This window comes from Erinaceus europaeus, chromosome 20, assembly GCF_950295315.1.
Source record: "Erinaceus europaeus chromosome 20, mEriEur2.1, whole genome shotgun sequence".
NCBI lineage: Eukaryota > Metazoa > Chordata > Mammalia > Eulipotyphla > Erinaceidae > Erinaceus > Erinaceus europaeus.
In genome coordinates, this window is record NC_080181.1 from 51874838 (window position 1) to 51890381 (window position 15544).

Sequence of the window (15544 nt, forward strand, 5' to 3'; positions counted from 1 at the left end):
TCTTCTGCCGCGCCCCCACCCGCCGCCCTCACCTCCCGGCGGAGCTCAGGGGGTGCTACGCACACAAAGCGGGTCGGGGCCCGGGGCCGAGGCGTAGAGGTTTACCCGATCTCCTCCTCGATCTCCGAGATGTCCGCGAGGATGAGGAAGACCACGAGCAGCGTGAGCGCGGCCAGCATCCAGCTCCGGAACTGCAGCTGCATGGTGCTCCCGCCGAGCCGGCGGCGCAGGGGCCCAGGCGCTCCGCCCGCCCGCGCTCCGGGGTCCCGCGGCGGCGAAGGGAAGACACTGCGCGGCCGCCGCTGCTCCCGGGCTCCGGGCTGCTCCGGCTGCGCCCGCCAGCCCGCCCCGCCCTCCTCCCGGCTCTCCCCACCTCTCCCCGCCCTTCCCCCCTCCCCGCGCCCCGCTCCGCGCGCAGTTTGACAGCTTCGCGCCTCGCCTCTGCCCGCCTCTCCAGTCCGGGTAACTCCCGCGTCCAGCGAGCTCGCCCGGCCGCTCCAGCTTCCCGCTCCTGAGGGCTCCCGAGGCGGGGGCCGCCCACTCTCCCCGCGGAAGCCGTGCTGGGGCACCGCGTGCGCCCGGGTGCAGAGCCCAACCCGCCCAGAGCGCGCACACGGCGCACCCCGCACCCCGCCGACTGGCGGAGCCCCTGCGCCGCCAGCTCTTTGTCCAGCGCTCTCGCTCTTTCACAAAGTTTTGCCTGCACAAAGACCCACGTCTGGGGACAGTTCCCAGCGCGCAGCCAGGTGGAGACTCCAGCAGTTGACAAATGAGCTGAGGGGAGGAGAGAGGAGACTCTCCTGACTGGCGAAGTTCTGGCAGGTTTTGATGGTCCAGACAGTCACCTTGGGCTCCTTCTGTTGACCTGGGCCCCTGCAGTCGCACAGCCACGCAGGTCCTTCCTTTCTCTTTCCTGCCCACAGAAACTCACTATGCCTACCAGCCTTGACCCTGGGCCCAAAGCCACGCGTCATCTGCTTTGTCATGCTCCACTCACACAAAATCACTCTCCCCATGCCCATCTTCAACTAAAGGCCTTCTAGAAAAATCTAGCTCCCCATACGCGGTGCTTCTTTCGCCCCCAGCCCCATATATTTTACCCTCTTAGACAGCTTCACTCAAATTAGATTTGCACAAACTATTAGCCATACATGGGAAGAGCTCCATTCAGTTTTACTGGCATAGGCCATTACTTTTTTTCTTTCTTTCTGTCTTGCATTAATTGTAGTAGTCCTGAAATCAGCAAGCACAGCTACCCAGAAGTCATCATCCAGTTTTTGAAAAGATTTTGGGGGCTTGAGTGTTGTTTCAAGGAGTTGTGGGGACTATGCCAAATCCTGGAAAGCACTCAGGAATGATCAGAGGGACAGATTGGCCACCTCTGTAGAACCAGGCTTCAGAGGCTGAGTCTGGTGGTTAGGACTTGCTGAAACATCTTAAATGAGATGCACTGTTGCGCTGCTCGCTGTTTGACCACCTCCTTCATCCACTCCATCACTCTAATATTTATTGTGCCAGATTACTAGGAGGGGGGGTATGTTTCCTGCCCTCTAGTGGTTTGGGTTCAGGAAGAAGACACCTGTGTGACTGCAGGCTGGGACCTGAGCTGCATGTAGCTGTGGGCTCCTGTGTAGTTTGTAACATTTTGTGGGATCACTGCTAGATGGAGGAGAAACTGGCTGACCTCCTCCTCCTTTCTCTGTCTACTATATTGTCCCTCTGTGGGGCACTCCAAGGCCACTTTGTGAATGACCCTGTTCACCCCAGCACAGGCAGGCTCTCTGAAGCAAGCACTGCCACAGTGAAACCACTTCCTATCAGGTGATCCATGTGACCATCCCAGGCTCCAAGTCTCCGTCCTTAAGGTCCACTTGAGAAAAGTCAGGATGAGTGTCCAGGAAAGTGGAATCAGATGGAACGATTCCATCCCTTGTAGAGAAATGCTGGTAGCCAAGCCCCCAGTCCTCAAGTGCATCTGTTGGGAAATAGAGCGAGCTTTGTAGTGGGAGGCTTTGCCAATGCTGAGATCTTCAAAACGGGGCTTCACTTGCAGGCTGACAGGCGTCTAGGATTGCTCTCCGTCAACACTTGGCTTTGGGTCTGTGTGGGGCAGCTGTGCACAGCGACCTGTGCGTGCCTACCAGCCCTGGCCCCTGGCTCTGCAGGCTAAGCTTGCTCTGGGACCTGCCAAGAGAAAGAGTGATCGGACACACCAGCTGACACTGGCTAGTCACCCATGGATGTCTGCTCTCCATCTGATGCTTCATTTCCACAAGCCCCTTCTCATGTCTTGGCTTTCCCATAGACAGGAAGGCCTCACATTAATCACTTTAGCCTGAGCCGGTGAAAGGATGGGCTCAAACAGGAGCTGTATGAGAGTGGCAGCAAATTAAAAGTCATTACTGCCATTAACATTTTAACTCAAATTAACAAAGGGTATTAGCTATTTGGGAAAACTAGTATGGGCCTGAGAAGTGAGGGTTAATGAGGGAGAGGAGCCAGAGTGGGGGTGGGAGCTCTGCCATGACCTTAAGGGCACATGGGCTATGACTAGCCTGGGCAGCCCTTCTCTGTCTCTGACTGCCGCAAAGGGGCACCTCTCCTTCTACAATACATCCAGAGTGGAAAGCCATGGAGGCCCCCAAACTGCCCACCATTCCCACTTCTCCCAAACCCCCATGTAGCATTTTAAATCAGTTTTCATCTTGGCAGCATCACACAACCCTCCTGGCAGCCCTTCCACAGGTGGTGCTGTCTCCAGCTTGCACTGAAGGAAACTGAGGCTCAGGCAAGGCATAATTGCGTGAGATGTCTCTGGTAGCAGAAATTGACTCAGTGTAAGTCCCTGGGATTCAGTGACTTCCAGGCAGAGATTGCTAAGGTCACCTCCAACTCCAAGGGCAGGTCTCAATGGCTTTGTAAGCTGTGATTCTGACTCTGCCCCCCAGTTGCTCAGGATTCAGGGAACAAACTCCTCTCACTTACTCCCACCCCCTGCACACCCTTTCCCTTGCTGAGACTTGGGATCATAAATCTCAATTTCCATCTCCCTACATGGAAGAGATGTGTCTTCTTTACCCAGACTCTTTTAAAACTCTGTAATAAATAATAATTTTCTTACCCAGCATTCGGACCCAGTTCCCAGCACCCACCCTTGAACTCATTCTGAAAGCAGTTCTGACTTGAAAACTGCCAAGTTATAAGGTTCCTCTTCTCTCCACAGGATGGGGTCTGAGTGGGGGGACTGGCTTGTGGTGTACTGAGTGGGTGGGGAGATGGACTATCATAGTTGGAACAGACTAATAGGCTATTTTGTTCCTGCACCTTCAGTAACAGAGAGCCCACTTCTTTTAAAATCACTAAGTTCTGAATGTTCTTGCAAATGCAAGGTTCCCCCTTCAAAGTCAGAATTGGGAACAGTGTGGAAAAGCAGGCACATTTGCATTCCATTTGGAGCTTTCATAAATAGCAAAATTGTATATTAGCCCAAGAAAGAAAGGAAATATACCCAGGTAACTGCTGTACATGTTCAGACTTATCAGCAAGAGGTGTGTGTGTGTGTGTAGGAGCCCACAGTGAGGTACAGGGCCTGGGAGATGGTTTTACCTTTATTTCCCTGGAATTTACCCCCAGACTCTTCATTCAGGGTAAAAGAGGGCTCTGAACCAAAATGTGGAGTCAAGTACTAGAAAGCAGAGACAGAAGAGAAAAACATTGTTCTGTGCCAGTGTTCCTGCCTAACGATTATAGGTTATGATGGTCCCTGAATCAGCTCCCTGGTCCTGGTGTTCCTCTCCTGCCGCCTCTGAGGAAGCTGCTATGTCCACCCTCCCAACTTCAGTCTTCTCACTCCTTGCTTGTTGTTAGAGAGCAGGTAACGGGAGCAAAGGCCATGTGCCCATCCACCTACTGCTTGCCTTGCATGGCCTGGCCACCCCCATGGTTCAAAGGGATGGCTGAGGACTGCAGGCAGGTTCCAGCCCCTGCCTGGGGGCCCCCGAGGGTCTTATCTGCTCAAACCCTGGGACCCAGAGATTCTTCACAGACCCATGGATAATGTCATAGAGAGCAAGAGAGCAGACCCAACCCTTCTGCCTCTGCAGTGGGGACAGCGTTGTAGTACGGCACACACACCCTTTCGTTTTGTTCCTCGGGACATGGCAGATTATGAGGAGGCTTTCTTCCTCTTCCTCTCCCTGCCCCCCACTTGCCGCATGGGGGAGCTCAGTCAGCACCTGCTCACTTCACACCCAATGTCAAGTCTCACTGTCCTGTCCAAAGTTGGAGGAAGTGGGCCCCAGTGTCCCCACTATGGACACACAGTATGATGGTCCCCAAAGCTCAGGGATTAGTAAAGGCAGAAACTGCAGCTAGCAGGGGATGGTTGTCGTCAGTGTGTTGCCTTTTTTTTTTTTTTTTAAAGTATCACTTATTTTACTGTACATTTATAAGCCTTGCTAAGGGTTCAGTTTCACCACCAGTACAGTCACCTCCAACAACCCAGTGATGGGTAGCAATAGGAAGTCGTCACAAGAGCTGGCGAGATAGCTCATTTGGATGATGTGCTACTTTGCCATGTGTGTGACCTGAGTCTAAGCCTGGCCCCCACCACATTGAAGGAAATTTAAATGCTGTTGGTGAAGCCCTTTCCCCAATGGCCCATGACATCCAGGTTCTAAGCAGTAGGGTGGAGGAATAGAGAGAGCAGAAAGGAACATTCTGGAAGGTCACCACACCATGCTCCTGTTTACATTCCATTGTTTAGAAGACTATCATGCCAGCACACCTAACTGCAAGGGAAGCATGAAGCGAACTTTTATCTTCACTGACCATCTGCTCACCCGAGAATCAGGATGTTCTGGAAGCAGGGAAAGGCAGATGTGGGGAGCATCAGGCAGGCTCTGCCCCAGAGGGGCTGGGAAAGGTTGGCAGAGGTTTTCCTTCCCTTCTCAGGCTCTACTGGAGGCCTCCTGCCTTCAGATGATAGTGTGGAGGGTAGACTTGTATTTCTGTGTCTGTTTCACATTGCTGCATTTTTTTTTTGCCTCCAGGGTTACCCTGGAGCTCAGTGCCTGCACCACAAATCCACTGCTCCTGGAGGCCATTATTCCCGTTTTTGTTGCCCTTTTGCCCTTGTTATTACTGTTACTGTTACCATCATTGTTGTTGTTGGATAGGACAGAAATATCAACAAAGGCAAGACGGGGAGAGAAAGATAGACACCTGCAGACTTGCTTCACCACCTGTGAAGCGACCTCCAGCAGGTGGGGAGCTGGAGGCATGAACTGGTCCCTGAACTGGGACCACCTTGTGCTTTGTGCCATGTGCACTTAACCTGCTGCACTACCGCCCGGCCCCTGCATCTCCGTTTCTTATCACCCAACTCAGCTACATTTGTTTCATGGTCACCATCCTAGGGAGGCAGGGTAATGGCTCTTTTTATTCTAATTCCTAGGACTTTGCTGACTATGGAGAATAGCCCTCCTCAGGTTTATCAGTTTTTACCGTGAGTAGGGCCCTGTGTTTGAGCCCTTGCACTACATGGGAGCATCATGGACAGAGCAGGGCTTTAGTATCTCTTCCTCCCTCCTCTGTCTCTGCCTGTTGCCTGTCCTCTTCTCTCTCCCTCTCTAAGGATATAGAACTAAAAAATTGGCTAGTAGGCTACCATGCACAAGGTCCTTGGTTCATACCTCAGAGCTGCACAAAACATGGTTTGCAGTAGTGTTCCTCAAGCTGTTCCTGACACAGGACCAGGGTTTTAATTTTTTTATCCATTACAGACTAGTATGTGCCCTTCTGCCTGCCAATATGCAGTTCACACTGAGTACCATCCATGCTGTGTGTTGGGAACCCCTCTTCATCCAAGGGGACCATTGATCACACCTGTCACTGTCACACAGTGTGAAATTGATGTAAGTTCCTAAACCCTTGCCTTTGGTTTCTCAGAGACAACCAGTAGCATTCAATCCACACCCTGGCCTAGGTGCTTGACCACATATTGACTCCTTCTAGCTAAGAGTTGGCCTTGCAGTCACATTGGTCACTCACTGCTCAGAACTTAGCTCTGGGAGTCAGGCGGTGCGCAGCAGGTTAAGTGAACGTGGCGCAAAGCACAAGGCCCAGCTGAAGGATCCCGGTTCAAGCCTCTGGCTTCCCACCTGCAGGGGAGTCACTTCACAGGCGGTGAAGCAGGTCTGCAGGTGCCTATCTTTCTCTCCCCATCTCTGTCTCCCCCTCCTCTCTCCATTTCTCTCTGTCCTATCCAACAACAGTAAAAGCAATAACAACAACAATAATTATAACAACAATGAAAAACAACAAGGGCAACAAAAGGGAAAATAAATAAATAAATAAAATACCTAATTTAAAAAAAAAAGAACTTAGCTCTTTGTATGAACTTAGTTACTTTGTTCCATCTTTCTTGACATTAAAGGGAGAAGGTGATACTTAATTCTTGAGTTTCTACACGAACGAAGATCACGAGTTTAAAGCTCTCAGGAGAATACTGGCACAGAGTAAGTGCTCAGGACACACTGGCTTACTATTCAGACTGATGCCTAAATAGAAAGATATATGGCAGGCAAACTTGTTATTGCTGGCTGATGACATTTGGGCTGATCTTTATTTTTCTCTCCAAACTCTTGTCTGTTTTATAAAATTCCCACAATGAGCACAAATTACTCTGCAATCAAGAAAGGAAGTCATTAAATTTTGCTGTGTCTATTTTCCCCATGTTAAATTTTTTTCCTGCCAGAGTTTAATATTCTCTCTCAATAGCTCAAAACAAACACACATATTAGTAAAGAAAATTGGTTTTGCAAATAATTTCTAATCTTTCTTTGATGTTTTTATATACACCTACCTAATATTCACATTGCAATTTCCAGCAGGGGAAAGCACAGTCTATAAACCTTTGCCCACTGTCTTTGGAACCACGGAGATATTTCCAGGACCTCCTTCCCTCTCATAGAGGGATGTCTCCTGGTGGTCACCTCATGGGCATTTCTGTGGGCTCTGTGTTATCTCAAGTCCCAACTTGCAGAGGAGAGGGCCAGCTTGGTTCATGACCACATGCTGCACACACGTCGCCAATTTCTAGGGTCAGAGGGGGGTGCTTCCTCACTCTGCTTCTTCACCTCAAACTGCCCGTGGCTTTGTGCTGGCCATAGCACCAAGGGCATGTTAAAGGGGGAAGGGCAGCCAGCTCCTGATCAGGAATCTTTCCCTTACAAACCCTCACTGAGAAAGACCTCAGCTTCCGCCTGGCACTAGGTCCTTGCTGCAGCCATGGCTCTGACAAGAAGGGCCCTCGCCTTGAGTGCAGCTGTGTGAGACCACTTCATACCTGAGAATAGCCCTATTCCATTATTCTTTTGCAGGGGAGGGGGACATTTATTAAGATGAAAAAAGAAGGCAGTAATGAAAGAAAGCTCTGCCTAGTACAACCTAGCACTAGAATGGAAAAACAACCTAGCAGTGTAGTGTATCTTTGTGTCCTAGCAGTTCTCTACAGTAAGTTGGAACTCCACTTATAATTGATGGTTCTAGTAAATGTTGCCCAACAGGGAAATGATGTTGATGAGTCTAGGTGAATGTCAAGATTAGTAGCCGTGTCCCTGCCCCCGTGTTAGGGTACTATTGGTAAGAGCTGTGATTTGTTTGCTTCCCAATCTTTGGTCAGTAGCAGAAGCCCAGCTATAGCCTTGGTACAGTGGAGAGCATATAGTCAAATGGGCTTCCACTAAGCAAATCCAGTAAGGTGACAGGTGTGTGTGTGTGTGTGTGTGTGTGTGTGTTTGTGTGTGTGAATCCTCTGGGACTCAGAGCAGTTTAGTAAATTTCTTTGTGTGACCTCCAGCTGTCTGGGTTCAGCCTGTGAGTGTGGAAGTTACTCACACTCTGAGTCAGAAAAGACCAAGTGACTTATCCAAAATAGCAGCAGTACCTGGATGAGAGAGTGAGCAGGAAGCCCAGTTTTCATCCAAAGGGAAAAGCCAGGTCTCACATCCAGGAAGCCCCCAGAGTGGGCCGTTATTCCCCTATAAGTGCCCATAAGTTCCTTGGCCAGACTCTAAATGTTTCTGGAGTCAGCTTATGACTGCTGACTCTGCAGGACTTGTGGGTTGTGGACTTGTAGGGAAACTACCTAATGCCTAGAGGGCCAGGAGACCTTCAGGAATGTGCTTCTCTTGCCCTTTTGGCTAATTCTCAGGTGGCCCATTTGGGAGGAGTTTCACAGTATTTGGTAGTTTCCTTTTGTTCAAGATTTATTTATTTATTTATTTATTTATGAGGAGAGACCAGAGTACCCCTCAGGGCATTGAATGTGGGTCCAGGTTAACTCACCTGGGAGGTTCTAAGGTTCCAGAACTTCATGGGGCCTTTTATGAGCCCCCAGCCCTTTTCTCAGCATTGCCATTCTACCTTTCTACCTGGATGGCAAACTCCTAGGCTTTTCTGTATCTTCTGTAGCTTTTGTTTCTGCAGTGCAGCACATGTTAAAGGAGACTCTTGGGGTTCCAGACCTCCCTCCCTTCCTGTCTGTCTGCCAGCTGCTGGGAGGGTTAGACATGCTTCCCGCAGGACCAGTCGTGGCCGACCACAGCTGGCCTCTGTCCAAGGTGTGTCCACGAAGGAAGAAAACAAAAGCAAAGCTGCATTCACTTCAGGCTCCATTAGGGGTGTGCACTGGGCAAGAAAATCAATGGGGAAGAGGGAGCTGGCAAGAGAACTTCTTTGCCTCCTTTTCTAGAATGGAATTGACCACAAATCACCACAGGGTGGAAATCACAAGCAGCACCCAGGTGAAAGAAAGGGAAATTTGAAAATAACATCCAACAAACATTTTTGTTGTCATTTCCAAAGTATGATTACAAAAGAGAACTGTGTTTTTTCTCTTCAAATGGCAAAATACCAGCTGGGACCCAGCTCTCCAGTCAGCAGCTGGCATTGTGAGCACCTGAAGCCTTGTGTGGAGCAGGAATTATCACCCAAGGTTGCCACAGCCATTTGCAAGGAAACAATTCTTAAATATCAATAATATTGATGATTCATAACAATTGGTTAGATAATAGAAAACCATTTTACAGAAGCCAGTAAAGAGAGGGCTTCCTTGAGGAGTGGTTAACTGCTCAAAAGTCACCCTCCTCTGCTGACAGAAAACAATATAGAAGGGATTTGGTGAGCAGGCATTGAAAACAAAATCGTTTTGTTGTTTGTGAAATAGTCTCAACAGAATCACTTTGCCTTCATACAACTTGTGAATGGGCCGCTCCACCAAGAGGAGGGATTTCTTTTCTTTTTCTTTTTTTTCTTTTCTTTTCCTTTCCTTTTCTTTCTTTCTTTTTTTTTGCCTCCAGGGTTATTGCTGGGCTGAGTGCCTGCACTATAAATCCACTAGTCCTGGAGGCCATTTTTTTCCCTTTGTTGCCCCTGTTGTTTATTGTTATCATTGTTATTATTACTGTTGCTGTCATTGTTGGATAGGACAGAGAGAAATCGAGAAAGGAAGAGAAGACAGAGAAGGGGAGAGACAGACACCTGCAGACCAGCTTGTGAAGCGACTCCCCTGCAGGTGGGGGGCAGGGGCCTCGACTGGGATCCTTGCACCAGTCCTTGTGCTTTGCTCCATGTGCGCTTAACCCACTGCACCACCACCTGACCCCTGAGGGATGTGTTTTCTACCAGTCACTGGTTTCTTTCTTTCTTTCTTTTTAAGAAAATATGTCATTTTGTTGGGGAGGGTGGCATTATTGAGGGAAATGATTTACCACACACTTGTCACAGGTATACAGTTTCTTATCTTCCTGTGGAATAGGTGTCTACACACCACACTTACCACCAACTGTCATCTTTCTTGCTTCAGTGCAGCAGGTCCTCAACCCCCTTCAGTTCCCTCCCATCCTCTCCCCTCCCATCCCCTCCTCTTCTTTCAGTGTCCTTGGATCTGTTGCAGCAGACTATAGACCTGAGTCTCATTCTGTGTTTTCCCCCTTTTCTTTATTTTTCAAATACCGCCTGTGAATGAAATCATGTGTTGTTCTCCTTCTAGCTTATCTCACTTAGCACAGTTCCTTCAAGTCCCTTCTAGTGTGTATTCACTGATTTGTTTCACAGGGTCAACCCTGGTTGTTTAGAATTCCTCCTATTTGAAAGATTTCCCCCAACCCTCCTTTGTTGTCCCATTGTGATAGCTTAGGGGAGCCACCAGGTGGCACTGCGCTAGATGAGAGGGTCCCCCAAGTGAAGTGAAATGCTGGGTTGAACCAGTTCCCACCAAATAATGGGCCAGAGAAGTCAAAAGAGAAATGGAGAGAATGAGAGTGAGAGAACTCAACCACCAGGCATCTTGCATTTGGTTTACTGATCAGCAATGGACTCAGGGAAGCCTGTTGCAGTCACCAAGTAACTAGAGTTGAGATGGAAAGCAGGCATGGTATTCTCAGGAAATCACATAGGGAGATAGATCCAATTGACCTCTGCAGAGGGTCCCTTTAATTAACACTGCTTCCTGCCTTGGTGAGGAAATGAGATCCGAACTACTGTTCATATAGTCAATAGCACCAGTCAATAACAGGTCAACACCTGGCACTGCCTCTGGTCAGCGTCGATGTGCATTTCTAGCAATTTTAAATGGAAAATCTAAAAAAAAAATCAAGTATCCCCACTTCCCTGACATATGTTTAGACCAAGAATCAGAGTCTTTCTCTTTGACTCCCGTTCCCTTACTAGAGGCAAGCAGCTGGAACAGGACACCTGCTTCTTCGAGGGAAAAGGAAGAGAGTCGTTGCTACACACTGTGCCCTCACAGCTCTCGCACCACCACGGAAGTGCTTATTAAATATCATACCCACAAGAGCCCAGCCCTTTACTGGTACATGAGAAGCCGAGGCCAGAGCATTTCCTCCCTGGAGTCTTTGCACATAGCTTCCCGGTTTGATTATGGGGCAATGCCTGTTACACGTTACACAGATAAAGCTGCACCCAACCTCTCATTAACTTAATGGATTTCTCCAGTCAGTCCTCCAGGGATGTGGAGGGAAGCTACTGAAACCTGCAGCAAGTGTAAGTGTGTTGATAAATGCATCTCCTGCTCCTCCAGTTTTCGAAGAGAGTAAGCTGTGCTCCCAGCACCGCAGGAGCTGTTGCCCTTAGTTTGCTTTCTTGCCCTGCTTCCCTGGCGAGAATATTTATTAATTTTGGTGCACTTTGTCTGTCCTGGGAGTTCCCTGGCCCATTTCTTATGGGGATTATTGTTTTTGAATCACCTGTAGGAAGTGTTGACTTTGCCGAGGAAATGCTTTTTCCTCACCTTCAGAGGCAATAACTGTTTTTTACTAACTGCCTCTCTGAATATGAATCATGGATGATAAAACCAAAGCCCAAGTTTAACCTGAACCACACACACACACAAAAAAAAAAAAAATCAAGAAAAATATTTGAAAGTGCTTTTGAGTCTGATGGCCCCAAATATTCTTCCTCTCAACAAGGTTCCTCATTCCCTATCATGGAAAATGTCTGAATTGCACACTGTGCCCCCCACCTATTGAGGAGTCACATGGAACCCACTTGTTATTAAGGAAAAGGACCCATAGTGTTTCCATTTCATTGAGGCTGGATCAGCACCTTCACAAAGAACAGATTTTAAGTAAGTAGGAACTGTCCCATATACTGTGCACAGATGGGGAGACTGGAGCAGGTTCTCTGGTGATAGAACAGAGCTGTCCTCTGAGGACATTGGTCAGGGCTGAATTCTGGTAGAAAATTTGAGATGTTGAATTGCCATGGAATAAACAGAAAGGTGACATAACAGTTTACAACTTATTTGGCTAATTTCATATACTTGTGACAGCCATCAAGTATCTGGAGCATATTTCATGTTTACAGTGGAGTTTGTGATTTGGGGTGACTTTAATTCACGTCTCCCTTCTCTGTGTTTCAGGTTGGGTTCTTAGGAAGTAGGTGAAGTTTGGGTTAGAAGTTACTAACATCTCATGAAGATACAAGGCAGGGATATAATCCGCCTAGTAGAACATGCACCTTGGCAGGCACAGGTCCTGGGTTCTAATCCCTGTTATCACATGGGAACACCATGGACAGCATGGCAGGAGATCCATGAGCAGTGGAGTGGTGGTGCAATATTGCTGTCTCTCTAAACTAGAAAGTAAAGGGTTGGCTCAGCGGGCTTCTCAGCAGTCACATGGCTCATGCTAACAGTTCTGGTGCCACATTAAAAAACCTCATTTATTAGGGTCAATTCATGGATATGAGAAGGAGGAGAAGGACAGTGTAGGAGAAGTTGACCTTCAGTACAGGTCTGATAAAGCTTCATCCAGCCCTGGCCCAGGGGGTGGGAGGGAGGTCTTCCATGGAGAAGTTGGAAGGTTCTGTACTCATGATGGAAAGTTCTGGACTCAGGGTCACTTGCTCAGGTTCCACTGTCTCTCATAGGCTGCTTTCAGAGGGTGGAGGGCTCTTCCTTGTAGATGCCATGGCCTGACTAGAGCCCAGGTGCCAGTGGGCACTGTGGTTCTGTCCCTGGAACTTTCCACTTGCTTCCTGCCACCAGTAACAGCAATGGTCCTGTTGGGTCATCAGCTCAGGCAACAGGCTGCTTGCTCTGTAGCTGGATCTGCAGCCTGTCCTGTCCAGCTCTGGGCACTGCTCAGCGTGTCCTGCAGTCCAGGTCACCCATCTGCCTCTCGAATGGAACTCAGTGAGTGGAGCAGGATGCTTCCTGAGCTTGGCAAAGCCTGCCAGGCCCTGTGCCCCGCTTCTTCTTCATGGTGGGGGTGTATGTTGCAATGTTTACCTTGAGCATGCATCTGTCCAGGCATTCCCCTGACCACTATACCCCTAAAATCGCATTGCTGTAATGGTCCCACAGTTTCCTAGTCTAGCTCCCATGTTCAGGAGCAGACATGTGGCACCAGAGCAGCCATTTCTTCATTGTTTGGCCCAGCTGTTAACCATATCGACCCCGGAGAGGGAAGATGAAGTGCAGTGTTCAAAGTACTTTGTTCTCTTTGTGGGGAGAGTTCATGTGTCTGTGAGACCAAACTATGAATGTATATCACCCCCCCCCCCCCATTACAGAGGCTGAGAGTTGTTTCAGACCCTCTTTTCTACTAGGGATCATGGGTTTTCCTTCACTGAATCATTGGCCACAGGCCAGGTACCCGAGGCCTGTCCGTCTGAGCTGAGTCAGTGCAGCTGGCCTGACAGCTGTGCTTTGGGCCACTACTTTGTGGGGCTCGTGTTACTTCATTGTCATCTTTCAGGACCCATCTGCTGTCTGCCAGGGGCCTGACAGGTGAATCAATTAAAACTGTGATGGAGACTGCATCCTCTATAGTCTGTCAAGCAGGGGTCAGCAGACCTTCCTCTAAAGAGCTAGCTAATACATCTTTTAGGCTCAGAGGCTATCCTGTCTCTAACTATTCCAGTCCTCAGCAGTGCAAGAGATATGTATTGGCAAGCATGACTGTGTTCCAATAAAACTTTATTTAGAGAGAGACAGGTTTGGCCTGTGGGCTGCAATTCACAGCCCTAGCTTTAGGTCTAGAGGAGTATTGCTAACTGTTGTTATGGATGTAATTTACCATCTCACTTTGGAGGGTGAGGGTGTGTTTGGCAGTCAAGCAGTTTCCATGGGTTGCTTTTCACATGTCCATACATTTCACTAATAAGGGGCTGTTGAGGCAGAAGGAACTCAGACAACCAATGAGCCATGGCAGTGTGTTTGCATAGATCTCACCCCTCAACCCCTGAATTCTATGAGGTTAAGGTGAGTAGGTCTCTTGGTGCTGCACACACAGGTTTGTGCTACAGCTGAGAGACAGTGAGCTCAGGGGGTGCAGAACCTTGCAAAGGGTTACTGGCATCTCTGCCCATCCCCTTGGCAGAGGGATTAGAGTCTCAGCACATTAGTAGCCAAGAAACTATTCTGAGCAGAGGGCGATGCTACCATCCTGGAATGTCTGTGGTCTCTGTTGCTTGGGAGGCCTGTTTTTCCTCTTTCTTTCTTTCTTTCTTTCTTTCTTTCTTTCTTTCTTTCTTTCTCTCTCTCTCTCTCTCTCTCTCTCTCTCTTTCTTTCTTTCACCAGAGCACTAATCTGCTTTGGCTTATGGTGGTGCTGGTGATTGAACCTGGAACTTCAGAATCTCTGGCATGAGTTTCTTTTGTATAACCATTATGCTATCTACCCTCTTCCAAGACCCATTTCCTAGCTCCCAGGATTGAGACTCTGTGGGACCCTGCTCAGAAGATAAGCAGAAATGCCAGAATGGTGGAGATTTACCTGCAAACTGGTGTGCAGTTCCAGAGGCTTCCATTTGACTTTCCCCTCTGTGTCAGCTTCACCACATAGATCAGTGACCTAATATGGGGCTTTCCCCCACTACCAAGTATGATAACCCCAAATATACACCTGGAACCCTTAGAAATGACCATTAGGAGCATGAACTTGGCCAGCATGCCACTGGTTGGTTACCTGTCTCCATGGTGCTCCTCATCTCATAGGCTGGGAGGCGGAGGGAGGACGGTGACACTTCTGACTTATGAGGACCAGCATGAATGCAGGCCTATCTATATCTGACAGTCTTCTAAACGTGTGAGTGTCCTTTTCTCTACTTGGACAGATGCCTGATTAGTGGTGGCAGGTCTCTTTAAGCTCACTCCTCCTCAGCTGATTCCAGATAGTGTCTTGCCCCCATCATTCCACTGGGGTGGCTCTCACTCCCCTTGCTATCTCAGAGGATGGCCCCCGTCTTGCCGACCAAAGGGTCCATTTTCTGTTTCCATCTTGCTTGTCCCCAAGGCACCTGACTTATCAGCCCCTTCCTCCTCTTTGAGGACTTCACCTCAAGTTCTAGGGAGAGCACTCTGCTGGGTGACCTTTTCTTTTCTTGCCCTCCATGATTCCCTTATTCTCTGGCTGAACAGGATTCAGTCCTGAGCCCCTTGGTATCTCCAGTAGCAACAGCTTCTTTGCTGATATGATCTTAGGGACCCAAGTCTTTAAATACCTCCTGTATGCTGAGAGCTTTCCCCTTTCACTCTCCAGCTGTCCTGGCCCTTGCATTTTGCTCTAGACATCAGCTGCTCATGTCTCTTCTCCACTAGGGTGACTTTGCCCCACCTCAAGTGGACTCTCAGTTTCCTCCACTGTGCCAGATGGTGTCCTTCTCGCCTGCTATGCTCCGTCCCCACCACAGCAACTGGATATCATATCCCCAGACCCTCTCCATTGGCTTCCAGTTTAGATTCTGCCCACAGAATGCATTTGCATGAGATTTGGAAGGATGAAGAGGAGCTGAAACCAAATGATTGCTTCTCCTGGACTTGTACATGAGAGATCTTGCAGTGGCCTCTGACATGTTCCTGTAAATCACCTACCTCTGAAGCTGAAGTCATCACTAGAGTTTCCCAAACTTCCGTAGCCTCCTTGCCCTCTGAAATCTGGAGGTAAACCATGCCTTCACTGCCTTCCCACTTAGGAGGGTTTTGTAAGCATCTACTCCCTTAAGTCTTTTCCTGCTT

The 15544-nt window shown here is 48.8% G+C and overlaps 1 protein-coding gene and 1 long non-coding RNA gene across 3 annotated transcripts in view; one reads left to right on the forward strand and one right to left on the reverse strand.

Annotated features, from left to right (window-relative positions):
* The window catches only part of ST8SIA2 (ST8 alpha-N-acetyl-neuraminide alpha-2,8-sialyltransferase 2), a 57773-nt gene extending 57440 nt beyond the window's left edge, over positions 1-333 (reverse strand). For both annotated transcript variants that reach the window (XM_060179357.1, XM_007517749.2), the window contains exon 1: positions 106-333. In XM_060179357.1, coding sequence (XP_060035340.1) covers positions 106-203 — 98 coding nt within the window. In that variant the 5' untranslated portion in view covers positions 204-333. The remainder of the gene's footprint in view (positions 1-105) is intronic.
* Positions 1-15544, forward strand: part of LOC132534864 (uncharacterized) — a 171747-nt gene that overhangs the window by 39972 nt on the left and 116231 nt on the right. The gene's annotated exons all lie outside the window — the stretch shown is intronic.